This window comes from Silurus meridionalis, chromosome 4 (assembly GCF_014805685.1).
Source record: "Silurus meridionalis isolate SWU-2019-XX chromosome 4, ASM1480568v1, whole genome shotgun sequence".
NCBI classification, from domain to species: Eukaryota; Metazoa; Chordata; class Actinopteri; order Siluriformes; family Siluridae; genus Silurus; species Silurus meridionalis.
Window position 1 is genome coordinate 30119453 of NC_060887.1, and position 12459 is coordinate 30131911.

The 12459-nt window shown below is 35.6% G+C and overlaps 1 protein-coding gene across 4 annotated transcripts in view; it reads left to right on the forward strand.

Annotated features, from left to right (window-relative positions):
• The first annotated feature begins 5406 nt into the window (after nt 1-5406).
• The window catches only part of slc12a7b (solute carrier family 12 member 7b), a 76707-nt gene continuing 69654 nt past the window's right edge, over nt 5407-12459 (forward strand). For 2 of the 4 annotated variants that reach the window (XM_046846042.1, XM_046846043.1), the window contains exon 1: nt 5409-5778. In XM_046846042.1, coding sequence (XP_046701998.1) covers nt 5601-5778 — 178 coding nt within the window. In that variant the 5' untranslated portion in view covers nt 5409-5600. Of the gene's footprint in view, nt 5779-12459 lie in introns of all 4 variants that reach the window. The other 2 variants (XM_046846038.1, XM_046846039.1) reach the window with 2 other exon arrangements.

A 12459-nucleotide genomic window follows, 5' to 3' on the forward strand; every position in this document is an offset into this window, starting at 1 on the left:
AACTACAAGACAACTTTACCTGTTGTTGTTCACCCTATCGGATCTTCCACAGGGACAGGGCCGTGCTGCTCGACGCCCCTCTAGTGCCAACTGCCTTGTTTGACGACTCCGCAAGTACAGACGTCGAGAGGTTCAGGAGGCCAAAAAGCAATCGGCAGCATTTCGGAGGTTTTCCCATAACACTCTGAAACTCAACCCAGCACCTCCAATTGGCAACTGCAGAAAGAAAGCATCGCGACACTCTCTCTCCCTGTAAGGGATCTGACTGTCATCCTCAATAAGAGGGCTTCGACCAAAAGGTCCTGACAGGACATGCTGGGGGGTGCCTGAAGGGGCACAGCTTTTCTTGGTGCTCGTCCCAATCTGGCCCCCTCAGGGACCTGGTTTGTTAACCTTGCCACAAAATGTGTTTCAGGGCATGGCCATCTCTCTTTCGAGGCCACTACAGCCGCTTTAGGGCGTTGCCCCTGCTCTAGGCATACCAGAGGTCAGTCTTGAGAGACACATTTGGAAATAGAAATTTATAAAGCCACAAGAATGTTAGTAAAGTCAGGTACTGATATAGGGGGAGGAGGTCCAGGGTGCAGTCAGTGTTCCAATTCTGTTTCCATCCCATGGAAACCATATATTCTTTATGCACAGGGGCATTGTCATGCTGGAACAGGTTGGTTCTCCTAGTTCAAATGAAGGTGAAATTTAATGCTACTGCATTCCAAAAACCACATATGGCTGGAAATGTCATGTGGCCCAATACTTTCATGATTCAATAAGTATTTTATTCAATCTGATTTATTTGCTTACATTAAATAATGAAACTACTGTAAATTCTTTTGGAGGGGACATCAGTAAACTTTCTTTCGGCTTTTCCCATCAGGGGTTGCCACAGCGGATAATACGTATTCATGATCCGCATGTTCAATTTGCCACGTTTTTACGCTGGATGCCCTTCCTAACGCAACCCTCCCCATTTATTCGGGCTTGGGACAGGCCCTAAGAGTGCACTGGCTTGTGCAACCCTAATGGCTGGGGTTGGTTCCCTGACCGGTAATCGAACCCGGGCATCAATGATTATAGCTAAAGTAAAGTTTTCTGGTACATTAAGGTATTTCATAGTGATTTTTAAATTTAAGTATCAATTTGTCACAAAAGGTTCACCTAAAATTGAATGAGAAGTTGAGGTACACAGCCGTCAGTTTTAAATGCTTGGTGAAATTGTTATTTTAAAATCAAATAAAAGATTATATAGGCTAAAACATAAAAAATGTAATGTAGACAATATATAAGTGGATTTTTCATACATTTTACATCTATATTGAAAACTAAAATATAATTCAAAATGAAACAGTATACTTACAAATGTTATGATTATAATTTTTTTTACTATTTTTTATGTACTGCAAGGATTGGGCATTACAAATACACCAGTGTACATTTTTTGTAAATTAATTAATTATTAATTATTAATACTATAATATAATCAAAATACTATTGTACTATATTATTATTATTATTATTATTATTATTATTATTATTATTATTATTATTATTATTATTAAATACATGTTTTATGATTAAAAGTTAAATAACATCACTTTAAATATATATGTGTATGCCAGCCCTGTGTAACAGTGTGAGACGTTATTACGAGACGATTATGGGTATTTGTCTGAGATGGGGGAGAAAAGCAGGGAGACAGGATACTGCAGAAGTCTGTCTTTAATTCCCATTTGATCTAATTTCTATCTATAGGGTAAGCTAGTCAGACAATAAGGGTGTCTCTTTTTAGATTTTTTTTTCCTTTGAGATTTTATACCAGACTGTCCTAATATCGAAATGAAATTAGATAAAGTAGGCTTTTAGTATGTTCTTATATCATTATTTTTACCCAGGTGAATCATGCAGGAGACAGTGGAAATAACTAAATCACCAACAATACTTATCCTATTCACATTTCCTGTTCACATATAAGAAACTTTAATGATGTATGGCCCTGCATGTTATATAACTGTCTGGTTTATGGTTTTTATTCTGCCTTTATCATGTGCAGAAATAAGTAAAAAAAATGGATTGTTAATAAACAAAAGCTTATGATTTGCACCCTCTAGAGTTATTTTTTCAGCAATATGCAAGTGTGACTTTACAGGAATCATTAGTGCACGACTTTCCATTGCTGTGTATATATATATATATATATATATATATATATATATATATATATATATATATATATATATATATACACATACTGTCATGTTTAATGCATGACCCACATTCATCATTCATGCTTGCCTGCACATGGATTTAGATGATTAAGGCTGATATTATTACAAAGAAGCCCTAGAATTGTGTTTTTTCTTGTTCTCTCTAATATTTTTTTAGCTGATAGTATTCTTAGACCCTGACCTATTCGTTGTAGCATGTTGATATTTTAGCATGTGGATGATGGAGACTACAAAGCAATTCTCTAAGCTTTGCATAATGATGTCTGTCAAATGCTGTAAATGTAAAAAAAAAAAACCCTGTAATCTTCAAAATGAGTATGCTGCTCAGTATGTTGCTTTCATTCATATTTTCAATTGCATGTTTGTGTTGTAATTCCAGTATATTACTCTTTGAATCTATGAGCAACATAATGACTATTTTCTATTTTTTTGCAGCTATTTTTAATACTTGGAACAATTGCTACTGTGCTGCTATATTGATCACAGTATTCTGGATTGAGGACATAGTGGCCAAGGATGCATTATTATTATAATTAGCAGTGGTCCATAACCAAAGAATAGATTTGTATGCAGTTAAGCAAGTGCAGTCCTGCAAGCTATGAAACCATTGATACCCATCCTTATCTACTATGGAGTGATTTTTTTTTTCCCACTGAATTTCTGGCCCATTTCCTATCTGCTACCTTCAAGATGTCAAGAATAGCAAATAATGAAATTGTGTATCAGTGGTAAGATGGAAAGAGATGATGGTATTGTATCATATAATGAATAATTTAGATGAATTAATATTGAAAGAGGTGAGGAGAAAAAACAATGCAAGCAGAGCCAAGTAGTTATGAGCAAAAGGCTTGGTCAGATATTTGACTTTACCTTGTAAAGGCATTACAACCTTCCAGCTACTCCAACAGAACTCATTTATCTCTGAACACTACAAATGTTTTTTTGTTTTTGTTTTTTATTCAAAGTGTAACCAGCACTATTTTATCAACTGTAAGTATAGGCAGATTTAACAAAAAATGTGTTGGGTTTCTGATTTTTGTTATCAGACATCTGATACATTTAAAAATGTCCTGTTGCTGAATCAGGTCTGTCTTCAGAAGACATGAACATATAAGAGACAAACACTCCTACATTTAAATTACAAATTTGATACACTGAATTCATTAAACCACCAGTAATATGACCAAAGATGTAAGAGTTTTTATTCTGTATTTGACAAAGTTTATTTTAAATGTGTATTTGTATTCAACATATTCAACTTGTTGGTGACATCTGACATAATTACAAGGTGGCAGTTAATAACTGGAGGTTATACCAGTTTTAACAAAAGCTGTTTAATTATGTAATTTTTCTTGGTAGTTGTCTCATGCAGAGAGAACAACATACTATATATGTATGTTACATTACCATAAATCATGTTAGGTACTGTAGCGACAGAACTTTGAATACACAAATATGACAAAACTGTGATTTCTTTTTTTATGCAAAACTGGGCTATAGCATCATACAAGTATTATGGATTGAAAATAATCTATATGTTTGTATATGCTTTTGAATACCCTATTCCACATTTAATACCCATATACTGTTTTAATAACCTCAACTCTTCTATGGAGTGTGCTTTTGGAGATTTGTGCTCATTCAGCCACAAGGGTGTTACTAAAGTTAGGTAGTAATGTACGTTGTGGGGGGCTGGGGTGCAGTTATTAATCCAATTCATCCAAAGATGTTTAGTAGTGTTGAGGTCAGAGCTCTATAGCAGGCCACTGAGCATTTTCCATTCCAACTTATGTAAACCAGGGAAGTGGTAACCTACTGGATAAAATGTTGGACTTCTGAATAGAGGGTCATGAGTTTAAATCCCAGCACCACCAAGCTACCACTACTGAGCCCTTGCGCAAGGCACTTAACCCTCAATTTCTCAGCTGTATAACTAAAATAACTGTAAGTTGCCCTGGATAAGGGCATATGCCATAAATGTAATTGTAAACCATACCTTCAAAAGGTACATTTTTACACATGGGCATTGCAATGCTAAACAGATTTGGGTCTTCTAGCTCAAGTGAAGGGAAAATTCAATAACCCACATACTGTATGGCTAGTAAAGTCAGCTGTCCCAATACTTTTGTCCATATAGTTACTGGCTAAAAATATGCAACTGTCATTCCAATGGTTAAAACTATTTAAATAACTGACATTATGTAAGAAAATACTTTTTTATTTATTATAAATAAATAACATTTTCAATTTATTTGTTAGGAGAAAATAACCACCTTGAAAATATCAAAAATTTCTTGCCATAAATTTAACACTAACACCTATGGTGGGTAATCAATTACAGGGTTAGATTAATACATTCTTTATAAAGTGTAGTTTTAATAAAAATAATTAAAATGAAAATAATAAATAGAAGAAAAAGAAAAAGAAGAAGAAGAGCAGAAACACGAGTGAGGATACTTCCTTTTAATTTGAAGAAATTAGGGAGTATATTTGATTAAAAAAGTACTAATAAAAACAACAACAACAATAAGAAGAAGAAGAAAAAGAAGAAGAAAAAGAAAAAAAAACAACAACTATTTAGGAGTGAGGATATAAACAAAATATTTAAAATATTATATATAATAAAGTATATATAATAGACAAGGTTAAATCCTAAATACCACTACTACTAATACTACTACTAATAACAATACAATTAAATAATAATACGTATTAAAGAATTGTGCTACTTCTTAAATTATATATCTAAAAGAAGTCTTGAAACAAATTAAAGTGTATATTTAATAAATAATTCCAATACTAAATACTACTACTACCACCACTACTATATAATAGTACTAATAATACACATTAAAGAGAATTTTTTCTAGACAAAAGTGAGAAGTATATTTGATAGATGAGATTAAATACTACTAAAAACAACTCCTACTAACACTACTACTACTACTCTACTACTGGTCTATTATTTATATATATATATATATATATATATATATATATATATATATATATATATATATATATATATATATATAAAATATAGGTTTGATGTTGTATGTTGCATTGCTGTAAGGCATGAGAGTCTCCGGCTTACGTCAGAAGGCGCTTTGCTCAGGGACAGTGACGTTCGCACTGATCTGTGACAGACACGCGGCTCGCGCGCCTCTCCACCAATCAGGGTTTGGCCACGCCCACCGCGGCGTGGATCGCCGGGGGGCGCGCGTAGGTTGCTGTCTCTCTCTCTCTCGCGTACTCCGTGTTATGAGCGCGGTGGTCGGGCTACGACACCCGGTCCGCCTGCGAGCTCCACGCCGAGCGCCATCCGACCCGTAAATAATAATAACAACAATAATAAAAAATTAAAAAACGCGCGTAAACATGACCGAGAGGTTCGTGGTCCTGCCGGTTTCTCCGTGCGCTGAGAGCGAGGAGCAGCAGCGGCTTAATCATCACGATAATAAGCAGGAGCTCTCACCTGGGTTTGGAGGTGAGAGAGATTTAGGCGAGCCAGAAGCTGTCCCTATCCTCCAGTACAGCAGAGAGCCGAACAAATACGGTGAGCTTGTCTTCATACACTTCATACATTCACTCAAATCTGGACAAATCTGCAGGTGAGGAATCACGCCGGCTTTACCGTTATCATCATGGATCTGAGCTCAGAGAGACAGCTCACACCTCTACTCCAAGCAGAGGATAAATAATAACTATGAGTTCCACATCATTTCCCATGCATTCATAAGCTTTACTCATTTGCTGCTTGGGTTTGTATTCATATTATTAAATCATTTTATGATCTTGCTAAGGGGCACAAAAACTTCCACAGATGAATTGGTGGATTACTTAATGCTGGATTGATTTTGCTGTTGGCAAACATTTGGTGGGTTTTCTTGGTTTTTTTTGTTGTTGACATTTTGCATCCGACATTTGAAGAGAAGAATATCATCCAAAGGCCACCAGGAGAGCTGAAGCTGGGCAAGCTGCTGCACGTCCTCCCTGCTTCCTCTATCATTTCTTAACATTAGAATACATTGGTGTGGGTTTTTGTCGGATTAGTATTAAACTGAAACGAGGAGGAAAGCGGTGTGTACATTTTTAAATCCGAAGCTTAAGTGGATAGGTGATTATGCAATTCTGGGAAATTGTGAAGTTCTGATAATAACCTAAAAGGCTCATTAACACTGAAATGAAATATTGGTTACCATCTTTAGGTATGTTCTGTCTAGACTGCATGATGGATATGTTGGAGTCTCTCTCTCTTTCTCTTTTTCTTTCTCTCTCTCTTTTCCTTTTTATTGCACATACTGTCTGTTAAAGTAACATCAGCCAGCAAGTGTAAGCTTATCTTATGATCTGTGGACCGATAGTCTTTAATTCAGCTTTTAGGCTTAGCTTAGTGTCCATTATTAATAATGATTCATCTAATCAAGTTGCTGGACTCTTAAAGTCCTCTTAAAGGACTTCCAAAGCTTTTAGTCTTGTGTGTTAGTGTCAGGGGTGGATTCTGTTACCGTTTTTTTTTTCTTCAAAGACAGTAAACTTCTTTGACCAGGGTTCGTTTGTGGATTATGTCAGTGCATTACAATGAATGTGATAAATCTTGATGGGTGAGCGTAATCTAAGCTTAATATCTGCTTCCGTGTAAGAAAAAAGGAGATGCTGTGACTGATGTGTTTTTTCCTTTTCAGGTGGTGGTAGAGTGCTCAGTATGGGGTTACCGTCTCACCACCTTTTCCGCCCTTTTCAGATATGTGGGGACTTTTACAGGGTAATTGTAATTTATCCTTTAGGTTTAAGCAATTAGACTATTGAAAATATCTGATGTTTCAGGAAAGGTAGTGTAATTCCAGACTAATGTTAATTTGATAATGCACTCATGAGGGAGGATGAAGTTTAAAGTAAAGCAAATGATGGAAAAAAAATGAGGGCGAACAATAAACTGGACGTGATGTTAAAATTAAATAATCGGAAATGGGTCAATAGCTTGAAATCTTACAGTAAATGATCTCATGAGGGCAGCTGCTTTTTGTGATTCAGGTAAACTTTCAGTTTTACCACAGAAAACCTTTTTTTGGGGGAAAATAAAATACACCCATGATCCATGAATTTTATATGTACTTTCGATTCATGGCATATGACGTGACTATTAGCTCAAAATAAATAGCAAACCTCAGGGGTGTTTTACTCCGTGTAATCACCTGATGTAACTGTCGCTGTCACATTTGTTCACAGCAAATTACCACCTAATTAATACTAATTATCAACTGGGAAAAGAACGAATATTCTGTATTTGTTTGGCTTGAAATCAATGCAAAAAGGTTGAACAAGCTAACATTTCAAGAGCTACAGCCCTGACCAGTTTCCACCATTTCTTTTTTTAGGCTTTGACACATGGCTATAAAAACAATTGCAGACATTCCTATGGACTACACCTCGAATGTGTTTTGCACATTGTACCATTATAATGTGTTTAAATTGAAGTCAATAACTACACTCGTATTCGTCATGCCCATCCTACTAAACTTGTTGTGAGAAACTTGGTGATAGATTTAAGCTCTGTTTTCACAAAACAACATGAACAAGGTGACCTTCAGAACCAGATTTGATTGAGAGCAACACAACGTCTCCAGGAGTAATTTGGGTTCTGTCGACAAAACGATTGACGTGCACGTCGGGTTTTTTTGTTGTTGTTATTGTTGTACCGAGCAGGTGCTTCAACATGTTGAGATAAAAGTCTCAAGTCAGATTTTTTTCAATGGGATGTTATATATGCAATTACCCACTATTGTATCAATACAGCTAAAAAAAATCATATCACATTGTTTTGTTTTTGTAGGATAAATTTGCAATTGTCTGTTGTTTTACTTACAATTATGTGTAGATAGGCTTAGTTTGTTAAGCAAACATGTTTGGAAAAGATAAGATTCCGTTTTGGGCATCAAATTAGGAAGGATTGTGAGGCTTTATGTAAGTGCAGTGATGGGGACCGATGGGTTGTTTTTGTGGTCCAATTTTTCAATGCTTTCAAATCTTTATTGAAATTGAACATCAGACATATTGTACATATGCAACCAGTGGAGCAATTACAGGTCAAAGCCATAATGCCACTATGAAATAAATAGTCGAAAAAATAATGGCCGAAAAAAGGGTTATATAAAAAATGTCTGTCTGCTAAATTCTACAAATGATTGGGTAAGACACTTGTACACCACAGTGTTTTTACCAAGCCATTATATCCAAATGGAGGACATTTAAAACAGCAGTTAGTGTTACCAGGAGAGCAGCAACTCTTCCAGGGACTCACAAAAAATCCCATAAGAATTGCAGGCTATTTCAGCCTCAGCCAGTCACAGTTTTCCTCAGTACTGTTCTATAGGGGTGTAGCGGTACACAAAGTTCACGGTTCAGCACGTACTTTGGTTTTTAAGTCGCGGTTCGGTTCTTTTTGGGTACAGTTAGAGGGAAGAAATGGCAAACATAAAACTGCTTGTGGTTTTTTTTATTAACGCAGTTTATCATTATTAACATTTGTGATTGTCAACAATTGAACAGTTTACATGTTTAAAACAATTTTAAATAAAATGCCAAAAATGTTAAAAATTATATATATATATATATGATATATATAAGTATATATCAAATTAATGCAATACATTTTTTATTATATTGATTAAATTGAGTAATCAATTAAATCTTTATTTTATAAAATTAAATTAAATAAATGGAAAATGAAATTAAATAGTTTAAATTTGTTAGACCCCATTGTGTGTGTGTGTGTGTGTGTGTGTGTGTGTGTGTGTGTGTGTGTGTGTGTTTTATATTTAACATTACATTTTCTAAAGATCTACTTAACTGTTCTACTTACACTATATTGCCAAAATTATTGGGTCACCTGATCTTTCCTGCTATATGTGGTTATTTTCCAAACTGTTACCACAAAGCTGGAGGCACTCAGTTGTACTGAGTGTATAATACAATTTTGCATTACTTGAACTTGGAAACTCAAACCTGTTCCAGCATGGCAATGCCCCTGTGCACAAAGTGAGCTCCATAAAGATCTGGTTGATGGTACATGCTTTGGAGTGGAAGATCTTGAGTGGCCTGCTATAGAGCTCTGATCTCATCCCTACTGAACACCTTTGGGATGAATGTGAACGCTGACTGCACCTCCTCACCTACATCACTTTCGTAACACCCTTGTGGCTGATGAACACAAATATCCATAAGCACACTCCAAAATCTAGTAAAACATCTTCCCAGAAGAGTGGAGGTTATTATAAGTGCTAATTGGGACTAAATGTGGAATGCAATGCTTAAAAATCACATACCAAACTTATGACCAGGTGACCCAATACTTTTGGCAGTATAGTGTATTTCAACATACTTTAACAAATGTCTTTATTGCTTCCATCCTTGTGTTCCTCGATATGTGGAAGTTATGGATTCTTTAGTGTTTTCATGCATACGCAAAATAAATCTTATTTCCGGTACAGAGTGAGTAGCCACACACTGCGCTAACTCTAGTTTCTTTTTTATACCTCTGCCATTGTTTTTATATGTTTTCAACTTTAACAATAATAATATGTGTAAACATGTGCACCGGACCGAAAAATCCTGGTACGAATATGTGTACCGTTACACCACTACTGTTCTATATATGGACCTGATGTATACCTCTCAAACTGGCAAAGAATCTGTGGAACACAGAAACAAATATTTGCCCAACAGCCTTTTATTACTTAAATGTTCATGCATGCTTTCTGGATATCCTCAAGTACAGGTCTACTTTTAGCTCACCAGAGTTATTGATCAGAACAATACAGTAGATGTGTGAATGAAGCTAAATAATTATTATTGGCATTGAGTAATATTTAGTACCCAAGAACGAAATCTCTCCATAAATGGAGCTGTATGGCCATTTCACACAGGGTGGTTTGATTTGGTTTTGGTGGTTTAGGGGGGCAGGGATTTATACAGTCACAGGATGAAGCACTGAAGCTCATTATTCCAGGTCAATAGATCTCTACCCTCTTCCTGGAGTATACCTTCTGTGCATAAATCAATAGTTTAAACAGAAAAAGACATGCACACACACCCACACACAATTTGTCTTAATATTCTTATAAGGACCTTCTACTGACTAATTATTTAACCGACCCATTAATGCTGTTCTTACATCTATATACTTACACAAACGCAGATTCAGAAATGGTTTGTTATTTGTCTAATTATGACCCCCAATTAAAGTTCTCTTTTATTTGTGCTTGGACAGTCGCCTTCATGAAGCAAAACAAAGCCCGATCTTGTAGAGTACCCTTGGAAAGGGGTTGATGGTAGTGGTTTCCGTGGAGCTGATGCCCTTCTGTGAAGCTTGAATGGAGATGGGGGTTGTGGATATCAGGTGGCGTCTCCCATCTTTAGTCTCTTTTGGTCCGGACACGAGAAACAGCTGACTCATTTGTTCGTGTTCATAACAGGGTCATGCCATATCTAGTATGGATGAATAATTTTTATTAATCTACATTTTGCTCAATGGCTATTGGTGGATAGAGTTTTTAGTGTCTCTGGCGCAGTAGATTACAAACAAGTTTTCGAATCTAATGCTGATTAGCTTCTAATGAAAAGATTCACTTGGTTGATGTGAATCTCATTTGGATTTATAGATTTATAAATGGGCTTAGTGAAGGTAAAGAATGATTTTTATTTAAAATGAGAAAGTGAACTGCTTTCTTTTGGGATTATTTTGTCCAGTGTCTTGCAACCTTCCTTAGCAGGACTATGGTTTGTGAAGTTCAAATAAAAACTCCTGGAATGAAAGATGTGTTTGTTGCTTAATGAATAAACAAAAGCCTACATGCTTGCTATCGATGTACTATTAGATGCAGTGACTCGTGAATCAGTAACTCGTGCTTTGACACGAGATAACATTGTCACCGTGGTGCTGCTGTCTGTAGGGACTGCTATTGCCTGCACTGAGAGAAGTGTTTCCTTCACTGCTTGAACCGTCTGGTTTTTTTTCATCATTTAGGCTGATGATCTTGTTTATTGGCCACAATGAATAGATTTACGATGATGCAGATTGTAATAGGCTCTCAGGGGTTATAAAAGCTGCAGCAGTGATGCGGAGGAAAATCTGTTTGACGCTTTGAGAAAATCAATTTTTCATGAAAAAATTGCCGCATATTGTTCTTTTTTTTTTTATTTTATATTGTTTATACAGCTTGTTTTTTTTACACACGTGTTAGTATTTTTTTTTAGGTTGACGGTAAAAGACAGTGTTTGAATCTTGCACAGCATGATTCGTTTTTCAAAATTCAAAGCTAAACTGAGCTCCGCTTTTCTGTCCATATCATATTTTAGGTCGCGGTGTCGAGTTGCTGCCTGCATTTTGCAGAGCTGTGCATATCGACTGACCTTCCGTCTTGTGTGCATATGTGGGTGTGTATGTGGGTGTGCTTAAGTTGGTGTGGGTGTGTGTATGGATTGGGTAGGTGTGTGTGTGTATGTGTGTACATGTGTATGTATATCCAAGCTTATAACAGATTGAGTTGTAGATCTCAGTACAACTCGTTTAATAACCGTACTATCGGGGATTTTAATAAGAAACTGACCTCTGACTTAAGATATATTATTGTAATATAGTCCGGTTGTATAATTAATCATATATTTATAGTTTTTTTTGTGTGTCCTCTCCTCAGTTACTTGAGAAAATAACTAACTGCTCTGGTTCCTGTTGAGCATTTAAATATTTTAGCCATTGCTGTGCAAATCTAAAATAGATACATTGCATTTTATATTTGCTACCAGTGTTGTGCTGGTTACTAAAAAAATAGTAACTAGTTATAGTTACTTGTTACTTCATTCAAAAATGTAACTTAATTATTTTGTTGATTACTTATATCAAAAAGTAATGCGTTACTGTTTAACTTTTTAGTTACTTTTTTAAAGAACCTTCTTTAATGTTCCCATTAATGCCCTTTTATGCATTATGGTCTACACAAACACAAAACTGACTTAAACATAAAGTCATTTTTAAACACTATTTTATTAAAGTCAGAGCAGCACAAACTGAATATATCACAAGGATTTCTGAAATAAATAACAAAACAAGCTGAATAATATATTCACAATCAAAAACTAAAGTGGCTTCTGCATCATAAAAGCTGTTGTGTTGAGCCCTTAAAAATGTTCCTTTCACAGCTTAAGTATGAAAACTATAAACAATGTACAACATAACACC